This window comes from Gossypium raimondii, chromosome 11, assembly GCF_025698545.1.
Source record: "Gossypium raimondii isolate GPD5lz chromosome 11, ASM2569854v1, whole genome shotgun sequence".
NCBI lineage: Eukaryota > Viridiplantae > Streptophyta > Magnoliopsida > Malvales > Malvaceae > Gossypium > Gossypium raimondii.
Window position 1 is genome coordinate 17,770,868 of NC_068575.1, and position 26,704 is coordinate 17,797,571.

At 32.9% G+C, this 26,704-nt stretch overlaps 1 protein-coding gene across 1 annotated transcript; it reads right to left on the bottom strand.

Annotated features, from left to right (window-relative positions):
• Positions 1–12,272: 12,272 nt before the first annotated feature.
• Positions 12,273–26,609, bottom strand: LOC105804403 (polyribonucleotide nucleotidyltransferase 1, chloroplastic). The gene is made up of 25 exons (XM_052623828.1): positions 26,215–26,609; positions 25,638–25,706; positions 25,369–25,475; positions 25,235–25,277; positions 24,660–24,743; positions 22,896–22,960; positions 22,636–22,792; positions 21,200–21,256; positions 20,142–20,255; positions 19,484–19,747; positions 19,297–19,368; positions 18,649–18,762; positions 18,228–18,320; positions 17,176–17,354; positions 16,857–17,040; positions 16,671–16,718; positions 16,483–16,555; positions 15,863–15,936; positions 15,662–15,769; positions 15,490–15,584; positions 14,949–15,012; positions 14,475–14,528; positions 14,334–14,375; positions 13,042–13,502; positions 12,273–12,630 (listed from the first exon to the last, which is right to left on the bottom strand). Exons 1-24 carry the CDS (start codon positions 26,530–26,532, stop codon positions 13,155–13,157), a joined length of 2,826 nt encoding a protein of 941 aa, XP_052479788.1. The 5' UTR covers positions 26,533–26,609; the 3' UTR covers positions 12,273–12,630; positions 13,042–13,154.
• Positions 26,610–26,704: the final 95 nt, after the last annotated feature.

A 26,704-nucleotide genomic window follows, 5' to 3' on the forward strand; every position in this document is an offset into this window, starting at 1 on the left:
CAACCGTTTAGAAGCTAGATTTTGATTTTGTCAAATCGAAACTGTTTAAAAATATTTTTTTCCCAATTTATTTGCATTACCAACATAGAGCATAAAGATTTGAATGTGTTGGGAGTAATTTCATGATTTTTGAAGAGTTTTTTTTTTGGAACTAAATTGATATTTGAAGAGAGAGGAAGGAAATGAGTCTCGTGGTGGTGGCGATTGATTGAAGATGACACTGGAATCAATTGAAGGTAGCCCAAGTGGCAATAAAACTAAGAACAATGAGCTGGCTAGGTGTAACGAATTATATGCACAAGTGTACACAGTCGTTCAAGTAATAAGTAAGTAAAATGAGTTATTCTTATCCATAGGGACTGTGTATGTTAATTGATTAATTACAAAATTATAAATCACAATTTGATATAAAAACTCAATAATTTTGGCTAGTGATGATTAAATTAACTAGATGCAAAAAGTGATCCCTAATGCAATTTTTAACTAAGTATGTAAATTATCTAAATGTATGAATGAATGGCTTTAGCAACAAAAACAATCAACATAAAATAGGCTAGTATAATTATATTAATCAACTCAATTCATTTTCATCATGCTTAACAATATTTGGAAAACATTTCATGGCAACTCAATCTTTCATGAGTTTGGAAACCAAATTAAGTCCTCTTGGAATCTTTTACTTAGTGAAATGTGCATTTTAGTGATCATATTAAGCTAAGGGTTTCTTAGTATTCATGCGAGGTCATAGGGACATTTACATCTGCAACAGTTTAATCACATAAACCTAAAAACTATGTACGATGATAGAGTTAACTAAATATATTATGAACATCTAATTTAGTCAGGTTTAGTTATCTAAATTGAGCATTCAATTATACGTCTACTAGCTGTCGTCTGGTTAGGATTGCTCAACTAATCTGAATGCACCCAATCATGTATGGATTAAAATACAACTTGATTTTAATTGAAAACATGATCGACTGAGGCACAAACATGTTAAGCATGAATCAAATAAATTTTATTGAATTAACATAATCATCCTAGAAAATAGGATCTAAAATATCATCGTTGATGTCAAAAATAATAAACACATACCAAACATAAGTAAACTAAATAACAAGAGGAAAGAGTAAACTCTAATTCAATTCAGCAGCCTTTCGGATCTTTTCTGATTGATGTGTTCCTCTGTTCTACTTGACGCTCCTTTTGCTAAGGGTTTCCTAAGGTGGCCAGCGAAAGAAAAGTCTTGACAAAGCCTTTGTTGGCTAAAGTATGGAAGGGAGATGGATGGCTATGCAAGGGAAAAGAATAGGGAAGTGAAAGAGAGAATGATGAATAAGAGAATGAATGAGAGATGAGTGTTGAGGGATGATTTGAGAAGTGGAAAGGTATGTTGTATTTATAGGTGAAGACAAGGGTAAAGTTTTCTAAAAATAGAATTCAAAATCCCTTTCTTTTCTCTCATACATGGCCGACCACAAATTATGGAAAAGGGGATGACTTGGTTGCTTGTTTTTGAATTCAAAACAATGTTATTAATAGCCATATGGTGGACAGTTTCAAAACGTGAACTTGTGTGCTGATTTTTGATGTCTTTCCAACTGGAGGGATCTCCAAGAAAATATCCCAAAGCTTATTTTTGGGTAGTCATTTTCTTGTGCCAAAAATTGGGCTTGACCCTCCTTGTTGGACAGTTTCTCAATCCAATAATTAATCAAACATGTCCATCTTTTAGCACATCTTTTACTAGGTCAAATTAACACCTTTATGACCCAGTTTTGCATGGTCTTGCTGTCCAAATGAAGTGGATGTGTGCATGTCCATACATCATTTATGTTAATCATATCTTCCATGATTCTCCTGCATAGTGAAAGTTCACATATTAATATTTAAAATGAAAATAATATAAATTATGTACAAAAATCATGTAATTAAGCATAATTTCACGAAATCATGTAATTAAGCATAATTTCACGGACTTTAAAAATTCATGTCCAATATTAATAATTAAGTAAAATTCACTTATTTTAATAATAATTATTCAAGATTAATATATTTATTAAGTCAAAATATGGTAAAAATATATAGAAAAACCCTATATAATTTCGAGTTTACACTAGGGTTCCTTTATTTTTATTTGAGAGAAACGAAAGGAGTTTCTAGAAGAAGATGAAAGAAAAAAAAATTATTTTAGACATTGTCCCTAATAGAACTTATGTGGAATGCACAACCAACATTCAATTAGGGAGAAAACAAAGTAGTGATCAATTTGATCAATTTAATTAACAACGGTGATCAAATTAGCAAACATATATATTTTCGTATTCATCCCATATCATTTCATAATTAATATCACCATTGAGTCTATTGACTCATTAGTATACAATCACCCCCAGGGCTCGTTTTCATTTTTTATATCTTAGCGAATTTTCTTAACATACATCATGTCCCACAATTGAGTATATATTTCTTTCATTTATAACCCTATTAATCAACACATCACAATTTTATGACTTATATAACATAATTCCTTCTTATTTATCAAATATCAAGTAACTTTTAAATTTTGTACTTCATTAAATTTAATCCCTGCCTTGAATATTAATCTCAAACACACCAAATTAGCTCAAATAGTCACCAATGACTTACCTTAATATTGTATAATGCGAAATGACATAAAAATACAGTAATTAAATAGGTCTCGAATCTTACCAATCATACCAAAAGTACAAAGTTCCATCAAAACATTCATCACATGAACATTGTTCAAACTTCGACAAATTTATGCTAATTATCGCAAATTCATCTAATTATTTCATACCAAACTCACCTATGCCATTCCAAACAAGTCAAACTTATATGTCAAAATACACCAATTTAGCTAAACATCACTAATTCCAAATCGTTTTAATATAATCCTATTAACCTTATTTGGATTTTCAAGACCAAAACTCAAATTATTCAATCAACACCTCAAACTAGCATCGTAGTGCATCATCGACTAACTCGAAATATAAACATGTACATTTAATAGGGTAACCAATTTTCAATATCGTCAAACAGTTCAATTCAAATCCCGTCATTCTCAATTCAATATCAAATCATCATGTAAAATAATATATTTCAACTCGATTACATTCCAATTTCCTATATCAATTAAGTCATGCAACTTTCTATTCTATTCTATTTAGTCCTTGTCTTTATATTCAATTCCAACCATAGCATTTCAATTCAATAACTATTAATAGTGTACCTCAATATTATATAATGCAATATATCACAAATATGCGGTAACTAAATTGGTTTGTGGTCATAGAAATACAAATCGAAAAAACTACTTCAATTGCACCCTCACTAGCTTTATACCTTTAGATATTTGGACTACTGTTCCAAAAACTCCACGAATTTAATTGTACTTGAGTTGTGTCTTTCTATTTTGATCAATTTATTCCATATCTATATTTTTCAATAGATTTATTCAAGATCCTCATTTTATTTCATTATTTCAATAATAATATTGCATGCAAAATCATTGTCAACCACTTTTATTATTCGGTTCCACATTTTCTCGAATTGACATAACTTATCGAGATCTTTTATTTTCATTGGTTTAATATTCAATTTCAAGTACCTAAATCTCTTCTGGAGTTTTACTTATTAGTTATGTCTTGGGTCTCTTCTGGAGCACTCGCCTCCACCATATGACCATCGAGAATAATTTTCATTTTTGGAATCAATCAATCAATCATTTATTTTAACTGAGTGTCCTACTGGGACTTTGATTCAAATTAAAATATTAACTCGTATATAACAATTGGTTATTCTCATTAAGTTTGTAAATACATCTAACAATTAACTTGTAATGAGTTATCATTGTTGAACTTTTGGTTCAAATTACTCTCCCCCTAACTCATTACAAGTTATTATTTCTCTCCTCCTAATGTTAGGAAAACTATTGAATTAAAATTGTACTCACAAATCATGTCATAATTGAATCTCGAATACATTCAAAACATCTAATAATATAAAGAAACTTGTAATTAATATATATTTCCAACTTTTTTTGAGAATTCACTCATCGTTGTGCGTTGTGGTGGAGCAATTGGAACATATACGCACATACAAAAATTCAAAGATGAGAAATGTTTAGCTCTTGATAAAAAACCAATTGTAATGGGAAATATTTATAACTTATTGGCTTGATGCGCACAACATGTAAATCAATACAATCTTATGCTAAAATAGAAAGTATTGTTCTCATAAGTAATGATTTTGCTATTAGGTGGAGGCATTTGATAAAAAATTTAGCTAAATCATTTTGTGTATGAACATGATCTACAGGATGTTCAACTTTTATCCCAATTGACATGCAATAATCATTGAAAACTTGGGATGTAAACTCACCAACATTAGGAAGATGAATTGTTTTAGTTGCATAATCTGAAATTAATCATTTAAACAAGTAATATGGCAAACGACAGGTTGCGAGTTGATAACGCATGTAATTATTTTGTCGATACATCTACCAAAATCATATAATATCAAAACCATCCACATGGTGGATGAATGGACCCATATTCAGTTCAGAAATGCAAGACATTAAATCTCAACTTTAGCTAGTGAGTTTCTAAGAACCAATTTTTATTGAGAACAAGTAATAAATCAGAATTCTTTAAATTAAAGAATCTTTTGGTTCTTTAATGGATGTCCATATGAATTCTCAATTAACTTTCACATCATGTACAATCCAGGATGGTCTAGTTGGTGATGCCAAGTAGTGAACACATTTGTATTAGTAAACTTCTGGTTTACTTTAACATGTGTTTCAATTGTACTAAATTGTAACAAATTGATAATTTTATTATCATTCTTTTTAATTTTTATCCACATATAAGTACTATTATGACATTTACTACTGAAAATGTCTAAATCAATGTGAAGTCTATAATACCAACAAGTCAATAAATATAATTTCCAAATAATTATGTGCAGTATTCACTTCAGGGAATATGCCAAAATCTTCAAATGCCCAAAAATCTATTAATATCAAATTTTGAGAGTGGATCTTATTTTCCAGGTGTACAACAGGTACATAACCAATGACTTTTCATACATAAGTTTTCTCTCTTGCAAGTTCTCATCAGTAATATTTTACCACGTAATTTTAACTGAGAACTTATTCTGAATACTGTAGAGTTATACTCACAATTTTTAAAAACTTGCAACTTCAGGTGCATCCAACCATAACGAGCTTTAGATAGAATTATCATATTCTATTGCTCATAAGTAGATCTTTCAGAGTCAAATATTTTGCTTTCAACCTTTTATAGGGATGATGACAAAAGAAAATCACAAAGATTATAAAATAAATATAAATTAATAACTCAATCTCCTTTTTTATTCATATGAAATATAATATTTTCCTCATTCACAATCTCAATATGAGATCCAGTACAAGTATATTTTAAAAGTAATGCATTAACCATCACAAATTTTGTACTTTTTAGATATTGATATATTAGCTCTTCGGAGCATTCAACTAATTTTGTACTATCAAATATTGAAATAATATTTATTTGTTTCAGTACCAAATAAGATAAATATTTTCTATCTGTAATGATAAAGTTCATTACTACATTTTCATTTCATTCCTCAAAGAATATTAATGAAACAAAATATTTGGGCATATGCCACATATGTGGCCAATAATCTTTCATAGCACATTGATAACATAAGTTATCTTTACCCTTTGAAAAGTTATCTTAAGAACTCTCACTATTCTCTTATTTATTACTATGTTCCCACTTTTAGTGGTCCATGAGTATATATTTTATTTTCTTTATGTTTACATTTACATCGAGGAATGCAATAGATTTAATAAGACGAACTTATAAGCGTCCGAATAGATTATTTATTCTATAATCACCATCGCCAACATGTGTGGATTTTAAATTAGAATCTATCTATTTATGTTGTCATGATTAGTCTCCTATTATAATAAACATGATATGATAAATAAAATATAGTAAAATATACTTAAAGATCTTTAACATCATCGTCATCACCTTGACAAATCTATTCTTTACCCATGCTTGTACAATTACAAATCAAAGATCGGGAATAAGAACTACAATCCATTCTGAGATTGAATCTTTCAACATCTTGAAGATAAAGTTGTAAGGGAGAAAGTTTAAGGTGAAAAGGAATTTGATTTATGGGACGACTTTGATAGATTTTGAAAAAATAGAGAATCATCGTGCTGATAACGTGTTATAAAATAAAGAGATGAAGAGAATAAAAAAAAAGAAAATATGAAAGCAATAGAGAATGTACTTTATTGATCAAAAGAGGTTATTACAATACTTCATCAAAGTCTCTATTTATAGGCATAATAAGTATAAAAGAAGTGGAGATCTAATTCTATTAACTATTAGAATTTAAAGTACATTAAAATTTTATCTTGATCATGATGGATATCCACTTAATAAGATATTCATAACAATTATTATACTTATTATTACTTTAGTTTATTATTATAACTATTAGTTTTACTATAATTATTATGAGTAGTATTAGTATTTGTTTAGTTGTGTTAATTGTCGATAGTTTTTTATTATTATTATGTTATTACTGTTTATTTTATGTTAAGTATTGGTTCAATTATATTTAGATTAATGTTCGTTCTTGTGATTTTGATTTTAGTTGGATTCAACATTCGTTTTGTGGTCATATTTCTCCTACAGATCATGCACCTTACGATCCCGACATGTCTCATGATGACGATCACTGATCTATTTTTTTATTTGTTTTATTTATTTTATTTTCAGTTGAACTTCTATTTTTATTTGTTAAAATTCTTTAGTTTATTTTTATTTTGAACTATGTTTTTATTTTTCTTATTTTTATAGTTGTTTTTATTCGAGTTTGTAACCTCTAAATCTTATTATTCATTTGTGTTTATCCTCTTATTGGTTTGCTCAGAAACATACACTACATTTAGATTTGCCCACAATTCTGGTTTTCTCTATTCTAGCAATTTCATCCATATTCAGGGTAGTTTCAATTGTCTCCCTCTCTTTTGATATTTTGCTTATTTTGTGCTTATATATGTTTTTACATTGAGGACAATGTATAGTTTAAGTGTGGGGAGGTTGTTTATATGTTTGTGATAAAATCCCTAAATTATTTGTTGTTTATATTCTAGCAATTTCATCCATATTCAGGGTAGTTTCAGTTGTCTCCCTCTCTTTTGATATTTTGCTTATTTTGTGCTTATATATGTTTCTACATTGAGGACAATGTACATTTTAAGTGTGGGGACATTGTTTATATGTTTGTGATAAAATCCCTGGATTATTTATTGTGTTTAAGTAATTTTCTCATACCTTCCACTGGAATTTTTTTCTATTTGGAATTTTTATTGATGTTGTTTTGGATTTAATTGTGGATATTTGTGCACTGATTGATTTAGACTTTAAGATACGAGAGAGTCAAGCATGAAGTATTGTCTTGAAATTTTAAATTTGCAAATTTGATATCAAAACCTTTTTTTTTTTGTGAGCTTTTGAGCCTATAGAGCATATATATATTTTTCGTGCTCATTTTATTATTGGTTATGAGTGTCAACTTGATTTGTTATTCTAAAACTTGCTTCAATTATGCATGTCGAGACCACACCATTGATTTGATATGCTGAGATGATAGAGGCATTTAGGTTTTAACCCAGTTAACTTGTAAAAAGCTTACCTATTGAATTAATCCTTAGTAAACTCCGTTGATCCTAACACATTTTTTATTAACCATTTAATGTTAACTCATAACCCATATATTTGTTGTAAAATTTTCCCGTTTTATTAACTCCCTTTTTGTCGAGATTTGATTTAGTTAGTTGCCTAACTATGTTTTATTTTTGAATTGCTAAATTTTATTTTGTGCTTAAAAATAATAAAAAAGAAGAGAAAAAAGTTGATTGAGCTTGAATTGTTAGTCTCATTTTGTGCTAAAAACTCATTTTTATTCTTTATTTCTTGTTGATTTAAATTTTGTTAATTCAACATTTGATTATTTTTCTAGTTTGGTAATTTATCAACTCAACCCTTTGCAACCTTTAAAAACATCTTGATTAGTGTGTCATCTCATTTTATAGTGGTGGAGATTTGATTTTCAAGCAAACCTATGTTAATGATATTCCTTGTTCGACTGTTGAGTGCTTAATACTTGAACCTTAAACACTTTGAGTGCTTTGAGTGAATCTTTATTGAGGATGTTAATTCTTGTTGATTTTGAATTTAAGTAATTATTTAGATAAGGGGAGACACCTATATTTTTGTGCTTTAAAAAATTTGACTTGGATTGTTTGAATATTTAGTGTCCTTTTAGTTGAATTGCCAATGCATTATTGTTTGCAAATTATCTTGAGACATTATTGATGAAAATGATAAATTGAGAAAAAATAACTTGAATGTGGTTTGAGGATTCTACTTGAGGACAAGCAAGCGCTTAAGTGTGGGGATATTTGGTAAGTGTCAAAAGTAACATATTTTAATCTCGTTCTTAATGTGTTTTAGATGATTAATCGATGCAAAATGATGAATTTTATGCTCTTAATCCTTTAAATTCATGTTCTATACTGAGAAGAGCATTTGGGGGAGCAAAACAAGTAAAAACAGAGTAAAAATCAAACAATTGGAGTAGATTTTAGGAGCCACACGGGCTGGACACATAGCTGTGTGAGACACGCGGGCTGCCACACGGCTATGTGCCAGACCATGTCAATTTTGTAAGTTGTATTTCGGACACGCAGAAAAACACAATTTTTAGGTTTTTTTGGGCATTTTAAGACCTATAAGTATCAAATATAAGAAGAGGAAAGAGAGCCGTTAGAGATTATTGAAGAAAACAACTCAAAAAACGTCATTGAAGTTGACTCTGAAGTAGATTTCCATCAAGATTGAAGATCTCCTTTTAATTTCTTTGAAGTTTATTATGAGTTTCTTTATTTCTTATGGTTATACTGACTTTGAGATGTTTTTATTTACTATTATGAACTAATTTTCTAAATACCTAAGGGCGATGAACCCTATGATGAATTATGTCATTTGATTTTAGTTTTATGTGTGCTTATTTTTAATTCATGTTTGATGTGCTTAAATCAGAAGAGGAAAAGTTCCTATTTAAGAGTAGATATAGCATAATTGAGTGGAGTTGCATGCAATCCTAGAGATAGGATGACATAAATCTACTGGATTAGAGCCAAATCTAAGAGGGGGATCCATAGATCGAGGTAATGCGATAATAAGGGTTTTAATTAGAAAGAAATTTCAATTAATCAACCTAGAGTCAATTACTCTTACTCTGGAAAGAGATATTAGCATGATTTAGGGATTTCTATGGATCAAGATATTAAGTGAAGAAATTGTTTAATTCACATTGATGATGACAGATGTAGTCTAGGTGTATTCTTTTCTAGGTATTGTTTTGCTTCTTGGTTATTATTTGATTATTTTCCCCATTTTTTCTTTGTCGTGTTCTTAGTTAATTAATTTAGTTAATTTTAGTTTAAACTAATCATTCCAATTTGTTGGTTAAATAATAGAAAGATGGTAATTACTAGTACTTTTAGTCTTCGTGGGAACGATATCTTGCTCATCATAGCTATTCTATTTATCGATAGGTGCACTTGCCTTTGTCGTATTTTTAGTTGGTTTCATGGATATTAGTGAATGTCAGGTGAGTCCCTCCTCTGACTCTCACATGTATACTGTTCAGACTAAAGAACATTTATATTACAACATTAAAACTACATATCAGAAATCATGATGAGTATACTATGAATATGATATGTGTATGACTATATGGATGATTGCTAAAGATGGTATGTGTAACAGATATGGGATTTACTGAGTTCGAATATGTGAGGATTTATGTGTGGATGTTTGTGTTGCTGACGAGTATTTGTGTATGAGTATGTCCAAAATATATACTATGAAATATAGTTCTGTTGGTATGTTAAAAGTGTGTATTGAGTTATTCTTCAGTTAAGAAAATAAGTTAGTCTACATGATTATGAGTTGTAATTGGATGTACGATGAGCGTTAGGAAGTGTGAGTTTGGTTTTGTCCAAGTATGAAGAGTCTGTAATGTGAATCTGGACACTGCGGTGGTAATTGAAGAAGTCTGTTGAAACGAAAAACACAAACTCTGAAGGAAAAATTCCATGGCCATGAAACACTTTAAAAAAGAACTATTGAATGACAATTACCTAATGAAGTTCTCTGCATGCCTCAAGACGATGATGGGCAAACCTCACATGTCGTAAACACGGCAGTTATGAATAACCTTTTTGGCGTACTCTGAAAGAACTACTTTTGTGGTATACTCTAAATGGATTGCTTTTGTGACGTACTCTGAATGGGTTGCCTTAGTGGCGTACCATGATAAGGCTCTTCACAGCGTACTCTAATGAATTTCCCTTGTGGCGAGTTCTGTATAAAGTTATACGATGTATCTAGTATGGCTTTTAAGCATGATCAGTAAGACTAGAATGAGTTTAAGGTATTTAATGAATACAAGGTAAGTACTAAACAAAGATAAGAAATTACTGAATATGATGAGTTGAAGAGATATTGAGATATGTGGGTTTTTTTATTTATTGAAAAGACACTTCTAAACAAAGGTTTGAGTCTGAATATTAGAAGAGGGCATCCGTCAATTATCCGTAATTGTGAAAGTTAACATGGTTTAAATCTATGTATGAAATGAAGTTTTGAAGGCGTCGAATTGCAAAGGATACTGGTAAGAAACTACGAATAAAAGGAGTTGATAGAATTTCTTGGAAAGTTTGAAGTTAGTGTCAAAAGGATGGAAGTGGATACAAGACAAGATATGGCAAGTCGTGGGGAATAAATATGTCTGAGTTGGATAGTGTTCACTTTAACAGAACTATGTCATTGAGAAAAAGAAAAGATCGCATTGTTGAGCTATATGCTGTTTTATAGAAGTACCAGTTAAGGTAAATGGAAATTTTCTCACTAAGTTTTTGTGAACTTATTAATGTCTTATGTTCTTGTTTCAGGCTTAAAGGATTAAGTTTGCGCCAAGAGGGATGACGTTAGGACTATGCCAAAAGAATGGCGTATCAGGTTATTATGCATACAGTGCAAGTTTGGTGGCATAGTACATCCAGTAGTGTTTATAGAAGTCTATACATTAGATAATCGTAATAAGTTAAGATATTAGATTGGAAACCTTTGTAATTAAACTATCTTATTTAGCATTATGTAATTACTTGAGCTTTATGTATGTTGGTTTAAATTTGTGATAGGTGAAGTGGTAAATAATTGGAAGTTGTTCTAACCGCTCAAATTATTGTATGTAATTATATGGTAACCCCCGAGATTTGGATCGGACTATTCGGATCGAGTTGAGGGTATTATATAAAATGGAGAGGAGGAAGAAAAGAAAAAAAAATAGAAGAGTTGAAATATCAATAAGTTGTAATATTCGATTTTTATTATTGCTCTTCCATTACATTTAACGAATCGAGTATCACCTAAGATTAAGTCCACCAGTGATGAAAAATTGAACGGGATAAGCCTACAAAGCAAATTTAACCAAAAATCCAAAATCTATCCGAGTCCATGTACATGCTATATGAAAAAAGAAAAATGAAATCAAAATCATAATAAATTGATTGTAAATATTGAAAAAGAGTTAACTTCTTGTTTTTCTTTAAAAAAAAACTTTTAATTCCGAGCGTCAGATTTTGTTTTCTTGAAATCAGATCTCAAGGCAGGCAAGCAAGGTCAAGTTTAACGTGAAACCATCTCCTCCTGAAATATTTACAAAAATATATTTTTATATATTTTTTAATATTAAGTTACAAAAATCCTTAAACTTTATCACTACTAACATCATTTTATCACCTTTATTTTATAATTTATTTTTCCAAACCTCCCTCTCATTTTCGTTTCTTATTTTTTTTCTTCTATGATGTAATATATGTTTTTACTTAGTCACCCCAGGCATAACTTTTTAAAAATAATTTTGAATTTAATTAATCACATTTTTGAACTCAGGATTAGATCAGGGTCAGGTATGCAATTAATTTTCAAGTTCAGGACAGATTAATTCTTTTTAAGCTCAGGGACAGGTCAAGGTCAAGGCATATGATGGTAGAGTATCTGGTCGGAGTAGGCAGCCAAAAGTCCGCCCCGCCCCGCCCCGCCCTCTTACCATCACTAATTTTTATCAACTATTTACTACATATAATATTTAAATCATTTTTAAAAATATTTGAATTATTGTTTAAATAAGTAGACCGATCCAACCAATTTGCCTAGTCCTTTTTTCTTAACCTTCCTTCAAATGCATAAATATGTATTTGCCAAACCAAAGATCCAATACAAAACAATGGTCCAAACAGAAAATAGAAAACAAGGGGGCTAGCAGAGCAAAAAATCAGTAACTTTCCAACCATCAAAATGTTGTTTCTTTTATCTGCAACAGAACTTGAGATCCAGCTTGTGGCAACCTTACCTGCCTTAACCATCTTACATAAAAATATGCGAGCAAGACTAGCTTCTGAATCACATTTCACAAGCGTAGGCCTCCAGTTATGATGAAATGTACCTGTACAAGAATCTAATATTTAGCAAATTCACTAGTAACAATAGATTTCAGACGATCGGTATGAGCATCCAGTACCCATTTCATCCAATGAGTATATTGCTGCTGAGGTTCTAGTGCTATTTCATTTGTTTGAGACAACCCAGGCATTTTCCCCCTAATCTTACCAGTCATAATTACTGTCGCATGCTTAACTGGTAAGTTACCTCATGATAAGCAATTCAAGAACTTATCTGATTAGTAATTTATAACTCCACATTGAACCCAACAATAAGAACGCAAAGTCTCATAATGGAATCACAAGCAATTAATAAGACTAGAAAGACGTTTATGTAGTCTGCTTTTTGTAACAGCATATCTGCTTTAAATGGTGTTTAAAAGGACGAGTGAACAAAAGAAAATAGGTTGCCTTACCTCTGTTTCTTCCATGTGAGGAAGCTATTGTCACCTTTCGTACAATGGTCATTGGAGACGGAAATTCTTGTCAGCATATTATAAGCACAATAAAACTCCCATTCAGTTATTGACTACTCCCCATCATTGCTGGAGACACCAGTGACAGCTTTACTGCCACTCTTCTTTACTCTCTTAAAAACCTTCTTCCGTGGAAGTAGAGTGGTCTCCGCAGAATTACTTTTGGATGAGCTTGCAACTTTGGTAGCACTACTTTTAACCTTGGCCCTATCAATCTTCTCTTCAGCTAAACCCTCTGCTTTGGGGACACTGACATATTTTTGAGGTGCACCTTCGTCAGATGCTTTACCAGAATCAGCAATAACCACCACATCTGGGTTTGAACTGGGATCCTCTGGACTTGTTTCAGGAACAGGAAGAAGTGCACGGCGGCTAAGGCGAAGTTGTCCCTTATCATTAACCTGCATTAGGTGACACAGTTAATGGAGAGAGATTCTTTGAAGTAAGGAAAAAAGGTGCAGATAAAGAAAATGACTAATAATTGATGCAATCTAGCTCTTTGATGGATTTACAAGACCAACAGTAAGGATAAAAATTTGGAACCACTTTTACCATCTCATTGATTACATATTTAACATGCATAGTACTAGAATATAGCTCAAGCCCGTAGAATGGTTGAGTGCTGCATGAACAAGCCACGGAATAACGGTAAAACATCCAGTTAAGTATATAGTTATCATCAACTTATTAAGTGGTAAGTAGCAAGCCAACGTCGAACGCATAGAATAACAAGTTTTTTATACAATGAGAAGATTAGTTGTTAAGCATCCAACCTAAAACCAATTGATAATAGAAGAGGCCCAACTTTAAGATAAAACCACAAGAAATCTAATACTTAGTAGATGTGAGATAAAACCGCTTAACACCTCAAGTGTAGCTCACAAGGCCTACACGTGGACAACCTCACCGAGGGTCGTCAACCTCACATGGAGATAGGTAGGAAGAACAGCATAATATAACCTGGGCTCTGATACCATGTTCAGCATTGAATCTAAAATCAATTGGTAATAGGCTCAGAGAGCTACTTTAATACAAGGCAACGGGAAACTAATACTTGATAGATGTGAGATAAGACCACTTAACAATTAGTAATGTACTATCATGATACAAGCAAAGATAGTAGGGATCCAACGCTAAAATGCATGGATAAATCAATTTTAAGTGGACAACATTCACCATATCTAGTTTATGATTGAATAAGCTTGTCAACAAGACAAAAATAAGTTGCTTACCTCGATAAGTTTAACATCAACACGATCACCAACTTTAAAAGCCTATGATGGAACCAAATTATATCAAATAATAATTTCAATAGCTCATCACAATAAAGCATCTAGAAGTTGAGCATAAAAGAAACAGAAAAATATGCTTACATCTTCAGCCTTGGCCAACCAGTCTGACGTCAGCTCACTAATGTGGCAAAGTCCCTGAGAGAACAGATTTTTTCATACATTTGAATCTCCCATACTCGTCACTAAAAATCTCACACTTTCCTTGTATAAATTTGTTAGTATTTCATGCACCACAGGACTCTTCTTTCAATATTTTGCTCAATTGCTTCAATTCGAAGTAATTTTATTGCAAGAAGAAAAGTCATGGTTTGTGTGTCAACTATAAAAGTATCACCAATAATAGTGCATACATGTGTGTGTATGTATATATACTTTTATACATTTCAATTGTATGAACTTCAAATTACAACACAAATGGAAATATGAGTTAAAGCAAAGGAGAAAACTTTCTATGTAAAACAAATTCTATATTACCTAAACTTACAAATAAGGTGACTGTATAAATCATCAAACTTTTACCAAAAAATGTGCAATTTTCAGGATAAAAAAATGTACCTCTCGCCCTGGAGCTATCTCAACGAAAACCCCATATGGAACTATTGATTTGATCTCACAGTTCCTGCTTGAAAAGATGATAGAGACTCAAAGACTTCCCCACTTTACATTAACATCCAACAAGCAAACAAGAAATGATATGCTTCTCAAAGATACAGAGAACAGAACATAAAACTTGTTTCCTACACTGAATGGTAGCATCAGTGACTTCTACTGAAATATGACAAGTTTGGCCCCAATCATCCAATACCAATAGTGAAAATTAGCTCCCTAAACTACCATAATAAGTTTTAACCTTCGCCAAGTTTTGTCTGGGAGACATCAAATCTGCGTAAAACTGTTTCTCAGGCCCCACAGAAAGAACCAGACACATCACACAAGAACTTTGACAAACAGAAAGAATGCTTGAGCATCTATGGTGCATATCTCCAATATGCAGTTCTAAGACATCTTTACTGTAACATAAAGATAGAAAGTTAACAATGGTATTCTTCGTTTATCTGAAAGGCGAGGAAAATGAAATCGTAAATAAAAGAGATACCTGTATATATCACCAACAGTTGGAACCATCGTCAGGCTGCTAATAATGGATTTGGACTTCTCCAGACTTGACAGATCTTTTGCAGTGATTTTTACCTGCGAAAAACATAGATAAGAAACCTTGTGTTGAAATAATCATGTCTATTGCATAAAAAGGTTGCATAGGATCTTACAATTCCATCATCTTGCGTGTCAATAGCTTCTACTCCAGTTTCTTCAATAATGCTTTTTACCTTTTTCCCACCAGAACCTATAATCATGTTAACTTTCTCTGGAGCAACCTGAAATTGACACAAGGCAATGGAAATGCATTATATACTGCAGACTGTCCATTAAATGAACAAGAAAAAAGAATGGGTCTAAGATCAACAGACCTTCATGATATGAATAAGTGGAGCATACTTCGAGAGACTTTTTGCAGGGGGAGGGGAACATTTCATCATTTCAGCTAAAGAATTCAGTCAAGAACAAGAATGTATGAAAAAGAAAGAGAAATTAGTTTATATGATGAAAAAATTTTAATTTCTTGGATAGCATCTCTACATCTAGAGCATGGCAATCATCAGACAGTTCTCCACCCCATGCATATAAAAACAAGCTGCAATCAACAAAAAAGAGTACATACTGCTCAAGGCAATATATGGTTGGCATGCCACCATATATGTAAGAAATTTAAGCCATATCCATGTCTAGTATGTATGACATTGAAAAAAAATGAAAGTACAGATTTAAAGTACCCATGGCTGAACCTTTAAAGAAAACCTAATTCAACAGGAAGATGTATAGGAAAGAAAGGTAATGTTAACTACAACACTCTTAACAAGAGGAAAAATATACAAGATATTAGAAAAGGGATCAGGAAGCAACTTTGCCTGGCATAGAAATGATTGTACAATTAAACATATCAATGTGCCATCAAATTATATACGGTGTAAGAACCACACTCAAACTATTAACTCAAGAAGGTTAAATCAAGAGAATACAGTTTTATTACCTAGAATACGCCTGCGCCCATCCCTTGCCTGTAGGAGTGCCTCTCTCATAACAGGTAAGGTTATCCCTTCTACCTGTCAGAGAAGAAAAATGATCATCTATTATAATCTAAAACTGACAAAAGGATGGGAAACACATATCAGTAATTGGAGCCAGAAAGGCAGATTACAATAGTGTAGGACCAGTGACCTTTATGTCCATCTGAAATGCAGTTATGCCATCTTCATTTCCAGCAACCTGCAAAGAACATTCTTACAAGGTCATTTATGCAACTCTGTGATCAGTTTTGAGAGGAAACTACATAATTTTTTATCTTCCCAAGAATACTTCACTGAACAAAATAGATCTCAAATTATAAACAAAATCCATGAAGACCTTGAAATCCATATCTCCAGAAGCATCTTCAGCTCCAGTAATGTCAGAAAGAATAAGTGGTGTACCATCTCCTCCAAATTCATGTGTGTCTAAAACCAAACCCATCGCAATCCCAGCAATAGAGCATTTTAGGGGAACACCAGCATCTTGCAATGCCAAGCAACCTCCACAAACAGATGCCATACTGTTATGCAGCAAAACTTCATGTTAAGTGATATCACAACATAAAACACTTAACATGCAGATCTTAAAGAAACAGAGGTTTTGAATGCAGAAAAGTGCATGACAGCATTTGGACACTTAAAATTTTCAAAAACACCTTGAGGAACCATTGCTTTCAGTAATGGTACTTTCAACTCGTATAGTGTAAGGAAACGCATCTTCAGTAGGTAATATACGCTCAAGAGCTCTCTCTGCAAGAGTTCCATGTCCAATTTCTCTTCTACTAGGAGCTCCCATCCGTCCGACCTCTCCAACACTTGATGGAGGAAACGAGTACTGAAATATCAGATAAAATATCGCAAGTTGTTAGCAGGTCTCTCTTAGGAAAGAAGGGGTTTCTCATTTGATTAGGAAACAAAGCTTTGATTCCGCTAATTATTAGCAGATTAATTATGATGTTGAGCAAAGATATTTCTTTAAATATGTGAGCATCATCCACAGCTTTTCACAAGGAAAGAGAGCAACATCCCCCTATTTAGGAGAGGTGGTATTGAAGAAAGCCAAAGACTAAATTATACTTTGACTAAGTTGCATTACAACTGCAGGTACATGTGAACTGAATAAGTAAATAGGCAATTTTCAAAATGAAATCAACATTAGTTCTCCAAGGCAAAGTTTCCTGTAACATAATCATATCATGACAAAGTTAACTACATGTGATTATTATTAGTCCTGGAAAACTATTACGGTAAATTAAAATTATCCATTTCACCATACCACTTATTTCAATAATCAAGCACTTCATCCAACCAATTTAATGGGATAGCAAAGCAAATCACAATAATTATCTATCTGAAAAGTATGACATGAACATGATAACCAAATAACCATGTCAATAGCATCCATGTTTATCACTTCCATTTGCAGGTAAATCACACGCCACCCTATTAGCCAGGCAAACAAGGAGAACCTAAGGAAATTAAACAGAGAAGACAATGTAAATTATGATCTTGGTTTCTCTGATATCAATACGAACTCATTAATAATGTATTTGTTGAAGATAAATGTTGTATTAGTGGTGTCAAAGGTTAATTGCAAATTTGACAAGTTCAGTCCCACAAAAGCAGGAACTACTAACTAGTATATACATAAAGGAACTATAGCTGATAACTGAAGAAAAGAACAAGATATTGAATATTTGAGACTGACCTGAAGATAGAACCTCTTGAATTCCTCTACATTTGCTAGATTGTCCAGTTTTTGTGCCATTTGTTTATCACCAAGTGTGACCACTGCCAGCGACTAAAAGAAGAATGGATGACAAAGACAAATTAAGGATTAAGGCACAGTGAAAACATAGCAATAAGCAACCACGCATCATGCAGATAAAATCAATGGACAGAAAAAAATGAAAAGTTTTCTATCAGGAACAAACATATGAAATTATGAAACTGAATGTTATCTTGGGGACACCTTAATGTAAACCAGAATTCAGAAAATATCAAATGAGCAGGAATAACAGTCATATGGGAATATTAAATCACTTATCCATAAGACAAGGATGCATGTGGTAACAGAAACCATGGGTGCACACTTAAACATTCTAAGCAAAAGCACTGCATTTACAAACCTGTGTCTCCCCACGTGTAAAGAGAGCACTTCCATGTGCCCTTGGAAGCAATCCACAGCTTGAAGTGATTGGACGTATATCTTCTGGAGACCTCCCATCGCTTCTTTTTCCTCCCTGTAACAGTTTTCAAGATAAAATGTTAAGAAAGTGTATCTGCTAGGAAGAATTCACGTTTGGCTGAAAAGCACCCATCCCTAAGAAGCAAAAAAGGTTATTCACCTTTCTCAGTGTAGTCCAGCATAAACTGGATAAGCAGATACTATTGACTGTATATGACATGATTTGCCACTTGAGAACAGTTTCAAGAGAAAATTATGTGTTCTAGAGCAAAATGCTAGTCTTAGAAAATGACAGTAGTCTTAGAAAAAAAAGGTTTTACTTTTGAGTACACAAAATTCTAGTTCACAGGATTAACACCGATTTCACTTAACTACTTTAAAGATCAGGAAAATAAAAGATTACAGATGGAATACATATAAACTCCAAGGATAAAGGAAAAAGCTCCCCCTTCATAGTTTCAGAATCACTGCTTCATTGCTTTGAAGAGAAAGCAGAACTCAGAGAAATTTAATACCAATAAAGTTATTATCAACCAATGGTGATTTGGACCAAAATTCTCGCTTTCTAATTGAAAATATGCCTTATTACCTCCACAATACGTCTCCGTAAGATTTTGGATGAAACCTCCTTAAATACCAGCTTCACATCTACCTCAGTAAACTATAATAGAACAATAGGAATAGGAAACTGTGTCATTGAATTGACAAACCCCAAATATTTACTAGATATTACAAGACAGGCAAATGAAATGCCGATTACCCTGTTTATAACTCACCAAAGGAGTGGATTTTCGAGAAACCGGCTTTATGTGCACATCACCTTCATCTACTTCACCATCAACAACAATTTCTTCATCCTCATCCTCCTCATCAATTAAGTCTTGTATTGTTTCACCAGATCCTGATAAGCCCTCTATGCTGATATATCCCTTATCTGTCAGTCTGTTAATAACTTTCTCTTCTAACAATGAGATGGCCTTTCTTCTTGGTATTTTACTCTTAATTTGAAGTACATTATGCAATTCGTCACCTGCTATTTTCTGTATATAGAAATTAACCATTCCATTACCACAAAGTACATTTTTTTAGAGGAAGCTACAAAGAAAAGGTAGAGAAGTAAATACACATGGAAAACAACAAAACATTGAAAATACTATAATTACATAACACTGAGAAACAGGACTCTAAGTAATAACTACAAAGTTGCAATGTTATGCTTAGTTGACTCAAACTATCAGCATTATCTTCTATCACCACTAATTGCTCAAAAGTTTCAATTGTTAAAACAGATAAGAGCTAGCTTCGTTAAATAAGATCACATAAATTAGTGAAAACAATAGAAATTTATCTGAAAAAAAATATCAAAATCAGTTCAAAAGTCAACAGAAAGAAAAAACAATACATGCTGATGGAAATAGAAAAGAAGAACCATACTTCCACGAGCCGATAAAGCTCAGGAGGTGGCAATCTGATAGCATCAAGCATTTTGGGTTTCCCACACTTCGTAACCAAAGCCTTCACAGCGCTGCAGATTTGTCTCACTGCACCCTGGTATTAGTGAAGTAGAAAAGATTAAATATTATAATCAAGATAATCTAGAAATCTCTAGATCCTTTTTTTCTTTTGGCATTTGTAAGATGCAATGCTGACAAACTTTCAACATAAAAATGCAGGACAGATATAGTAAATGCAAAATTGCAATTGAAAATGCATATGTACATTTCTATATATGCCAGTTAATGTATCTCTTCAAATTTTAAAATAGAACAGGTCCCGGCCAAGAACGGTAAGGTTAATGCACAATGTTCATTCTTTTCAAAATTGCCTAATCAGTTTCCTATAATGAGTAAACCAAAGATAAAAAGGATGAGCCATTTAAAATGTAACATAAAACTTCCATAAAAGTTGTTAATGGTTTCTTCTCTAAAAACCTCCTAAATAAAGTTTTTAAAATTATCATGGCAAAAAAAAAAAAAAAAAAAGAAGAAAAGAAGAAAAGGATATGACAAGACAAGCTAACTGGTAAGAATAGAATCTAAAATGCACATCCAAGTGACATGTTGAAATCAACATGCCTTTAAAATCTAAATAATCTCATGCAGAAAACAAGACACTTTCAGGCTAGGGAGTGTTCACAGTTTGAAATAGTCCAGTCTAGCGTTCTGAAACAAAAATGAAAATCTCGATTATATGGTTAGAAACTAAGTCCTTTTTTATTTACTATAGAATTCAGTTTGAGCTTCCTTTGGGGGTGTTCGTAATAAACCTACCAAATTCTGAATTTAACACATTCAATTCAAGTCTTAGCCTCTCAGACACTCTCCTTCCGGTTGGGTTCAACCAAGGTAGTAGATTGATGCCATTGCATGAAGACATAGCAACTCTCATGGGCAATAGAAAACTGAGTTCCTCAAATGACATCAAGTTGACAACTCATGGCTTTAAGAAAATGAAATACTAGATAAGTAATATACTAAGATATAAGAAACAACCTGCCCTACTTGTACTGCTTCAAGCAACTTTTCTTCAGGTAGAAAATCACAATAGCCCTGCAAGGGATAAATTTTGGAACATCTGTGACTATCAACGTGCCAATGAGTGGTAGTTAAATAAGAAAATAAGTAAATAAAAGACCCAAAATCTAGAACAATGTATAACCTTGAATAACATTCATACAAGCAAACAAAGTGAAATGATAAATGGCCTTGGAGCTCATAAAAATGATCCGTCCTTGACCATTGACCTTTTGAAAACAGTTGGGGATAGGGATTGGTTTATGATCCATCCTTGACCATTCACCTTTTTTCTTGGTTCATATCTATGTACCTCATAACATTCAATTATTGATGAGCACAGGCTCCATTACTAAATAGAAAAATTTAGAAACTAATAAGTCAGCTCATAACATTCAATTATTGATGAGCACAGGCTCCATTACTAAATAGAAAAATTTAGAAACTGATAAGTCAGCTCCACATCTATGAATCTGTTATGTGTGTGCATTGAATGATGATCTCGTAAGTGCTAACCTGTCCTAGACTCAACTCTCAAGTTTGGATCACAAGTGCAACTTATCCAATAATAAACCTAGTATAAGAAATTTCTTGGCCATTAGAAAAGATAATAACTTCAAGGGTAACATTTACCCACATCATTGCATACAACTAGGGAATGTCTTTGTGCATAAATTATTGTTTTTTAGTTGCCTCTCTTGTTTGTGAAATCCTTGATCTTTTCTATCACATCACCTAAGAAATAAGGCTACATCCTATACTCCATCTGTTGACATTTAAACCATGTCCACTTTCTCATTCTACTGTAAACTTATTTTATAATGTTTTCAATAACAGTTCCTTGTACTTTGAAGATGCTCAATTGAATCCCAAACGAAATAACTCGCAGAAGCACAACTGCTTAACAATTAAACCATATAATCATGGAATAAAATTAAGGAGATAGCAACAAAACAGGTAGAGGAAAACACAGGCACTTCTACCATGAGCTTCATCTTAGAAAAAGCTTTTACCAAAATATCTAAGGATTTAGCAATATTGGTAAATCCTTAGATATTTTGGTAAAAGCTTTTCTTAAGCTTTTTTTTTTTTTTTTTTTTGTGGAGCTCACCCTAGAATTTCCCAGGAAAACACACCAAATTTCATGTTTCTTAACTTGAAATTCCTTATATGACAGTTAGAACAGGCTTCAACATCCAACAAATGATGTAAAGTTAACAGGAGACACTTAGATGGAATCATACGAACAGCACATACACCAATCAAAATATTTCCATGAACAAACGATAAAAGGAAAAACAAAAACAAAGATCCTTTAGAAAAGAACAAAATCAGCAGCCATGTGTTCTAGTAACTGGTAAAAGTTCATCATAATCCTTTACATCCTAATACAAAGAATTAGGATTGAAATTAACCTCTATCATTAATATAGCATTATCCGTGCCTGCCAAAAATAGGTCAAGTGTTGAGCCTTCCATCTCCTTTGTCGTTGGATTTACAACAAATTTATCACCAAGTAAACCAATTCGAACTCCTGCGATAGCTTCTGAGTGTGGCACTTCAGAGAGCGCTCTGTGGAATTGGTGAGTGTATTGAACAACATCGTCTCAAATGTTACTATACATATAAAAAGGCCACACATGCAAGGAAGACCAAAAACTATAATAACCCTTACACTGCTATACCGGCTGCAGTAACTGCTAAAGCATCTGGACAGTGTAAACCGTCATAACTCAAAACCTGAAAGAAAAATGCAATTTAGATATGAACCAAGAAATGAATATGTATACAAGTCACGTGTAACTAATGCCTCAAATCCTAGAAAGCAAGCATCAATAATAGAGCATAGGGAACAGAGAGAAGCACATCATGCACAACAAATTGGTCAAAATTGCCCTCAGCAGATAATCTGCTTCTATGGGAAACAAAATCCTCAAGTGTATGTCACTTTTTCATAAACATTACAATATATACTTAAACAGAATGCAAGTCCCTAAATGAAATTATGTACATAATCTTTTAGAACAATAATCAAACAAAGACAACATCAGTATTCAGAACATCTGCCGGTAGTAACTGCTTTCCAACTATGGATAGTGCAAGGACATTGTGGACATGCATCTTTTAGGGCCCCTTTGGATGGGCGGTGCGTTTATCTGAGGTTAGTGTAAAAACAGCGGTGGCGATGAGAATAAATACGGTAGCGTGAGCCAAAAAGAAAGCTAAACGTACCGCACTGGAGGTAAACACCCACCCAAAAGGGCCCTTAATTATTAAGGTGAAGGTTAGAGAGAGGATCAGCCAACCATGTAGTTCAGTTGACAAAGCAAACATCCCTCTACAAAGGGAAAATCCAGGAGAAGGAAACAGGGAAGTAAGTTCTCCAAGAAATATTTACCTAATGTTGCTCCCTCTGTAACCAAATTAAAGTCTCTCCCTTGACCAATGAAGCATGAATGCACTGACATTGAGGGAAAGGAGAATGAACCGGGAATTAAGTTCTCCAGGAACAATTACCTAACGCTGCTCCCTTTTACAAAAGAATAGGCTCTTTCTTGACCTAGGAAGCACGGGCACAGCAACATGGGAATTTCTATAAAAATCTTGACATTGTCCTATTTTGTCGTCATGTGTGCAACACGTATCCGGCCATGTCATGTGCCCGTCTCAGACACATGTACAAGACTAGCATGCAATGGTGAATGATGTCTCCATGTTTCATATCCTTTGACCAGGTACAAAATCTAATGAAATTGCATATTACTGCACTCATGTGACATATTGTTTAGTTTTGGTGTTTTTATCAACAAAAAAGATGGCATGCATGCTAATATTTCCACAAAGAAAAAATTAAAGAACAAATAAATAACAATGTCATGTTCCAAGTTGTGTGAAAGGGTAATGCATGTAGATGATTTGCATTAGAGTAACAAGTTGTGCTCTACACAAAAGCATAATCATATTGTAAAATTTCAAATCATGGTCAAGCTTCCAGGTCAGGCACTTTCTGTAAACCCAAAAAACAACTAATGAACAAGGATGCAGTCCTTCAAATTAAACAGAAATGAGTAAAAAAAGAAAAAGAAAAAGAAAAAGAAAAAAGAAACAGCCAAAAAACGAAGCAGCTTATCAAGCATGGAGAACAAAAGGGTTGGTTACCTCTCATTTTAGCTAACATTTGAAACAATATGAAAGAATTATTATTTAGACATTGCAGATAATTAGGCTTTGAAACCTCATCGTGTAGATTTAAAACAACTGCATGGATAAAGTTCACTTATTTTCTACACCATCAAGTGTTAAAGAATCACCACAGTATCAAATTTTAGAAAATGAATTTTCACCGAAAAAATCAAAATATAAGTCAAAATTACATAAAATTCAACAGAGGCTAGCTAAAAGAAAAACAATCATGTGGAGAAAAAGAAATAAGGTTTACCCAAGATAGTAACTGAGTTTCATGGTAGAATCCCTTAAGCATAGTTGGGCGCAATGGCCTATCAATCATCCGACAAATAAGAACCTACAAATAACAAAAGAAAAAAGAATAGATAAATGACATTAAAAGGCATTTGCATCAGTGACTCATGAAGACATGGAAGCCATAAAATAACAAAAAAAACAACTGCAGCCTTCAGTAAGTTACTAAAGAAAATAGCTCCTCAAACACCAAGTGCTGAGCCAAATTGAACTACTCATATTGTCCTAGGATTGTCAAATTTAAATACTCATTTTTAAGAACACTGAAACAGGAAAGTTACATATAAAAGTGGTCAAACTAATAGTCTGCCTAGTGGAGTCTCTTACTTTTTAAAGGTAACTATGAAAGAGTAATAAGGGAAACTGAAGCATTAATATACTGACTATTAGAACAAGGACATTTTAGTTGTGACAATTTACAATGATAAAGTGATGAAATGATAGGATGGATGGAGCATGTCCATGGTTCCAAGAATTCTTCATATGCCAACTAGGTCTAAAAATTTTCCATGGTTGGATAGCAGTGATTAGTACCTCATTGTCCTTTGTCTTCCCTTCGCGTTTAAAGAAACCACCACTGAAGCAATAGAAAAAAGTTTAAGCATGACATACATAAGTTCATTTCAAGTAATTAATAAAACTAATATATAAGTTGGAAAAAGACACACCTAGTTCGACCTGCTGCTGAAAAACGTTCTTGATATGTAACACTAAGCGGGAAAAAATCAGAAGGCTCGCTTGGGACATCTGACAAACAAACAGATGTGTATACAATCTACAAAAAACAAAAACAAAAAAATAATAACAAAAATAATAAACCCTACTATTTCTTTTGATATATGAAATATACATATATAATATACAAATCTAAATGCAATGAATTAGAATTTTTATCATAGGAACACATTACTCATCCACAGAAGGAATTAACACTTACCGTTTCTCCATCAGTTGCCACCACAGAACCACTAGCTTGCCTCCCTATATGACCTGTCTCAATCAGAATCTGCAATAAGCAACAAAATTACTTATGCAATCAGCAAATAACATCAGGTTGAGTTCAGTATTCGCCTGATTATCATCATGAAACCCAACAAGTAACAACACCAAAACAAAACTAGCATTTCAACTAACCCAAAGCGCAAAAGCTGAGCAAGAAAAGAAATGCAGAAAAATGTATGGCCGCCATTTTCTAAAAGAAAACTGCCTATATATGTCCCAACTATTGCAATAGCAACTACTTAGCATACACTCATTTCCTAAACATTTCCATTATCAAGTTCCCGTAACACATTATGTTGAATTTGCTCAGATTTTTTTTTGCAAAGCTAATGGTAAAAAGGCTACATTCAATCAAAAGCAAGCACCTTTTAAATAGTTAAAATATTTAGATAACAAAATTCATGGCTCTAAATTGAAGTTGTAAATCACTTGAAGAATTTGTTTTTACTTTGTACTCCATCTACGACTAAATTTTGGTAGTAGGAGTAAAATAATAAGTTCCCTCAGCTTACCTCTCTATCTCCAAAGGGAATTTTGACAGAAACAGGTGGCAGTAAACCAGAACCACCAGCACCAGCTCCCCCGGCAGCAGCAGCAACAGACTCGGAAACTTCCGGCTCCACCAAAGCTTTAACGGCAAAGCTGTTACATCTGACGCCATTTCGCGATAAAAGCAGTGAGAGAGAGCAAAACTTAGAGGTTTTTTTGGGACTAAGAAAGCGAGGGCGATTTGGAAAAGATGAAAGAAGTTTGCAACGGCCGGAGAAAGCGAAATGCGAAGGTTGAGCATAACACGCCGTGCTTCGTACGCCGCTAGGGTTTGCCAGCATTTCGTTTTTTTTTTTTTCCCTTTTTTTGAAGTTTCAGAGCTTGGAGAGGGAGAAAAGAAGAAAAAAGAGAAGGTTTATCCGTTTCCAAGGCGCGCTACGGGTAAAGAGAGTGGAAGGGAAGGGAGATGACGTAGTTTGGGCTCATAATGGATATTGATTCAATGGGCCTATC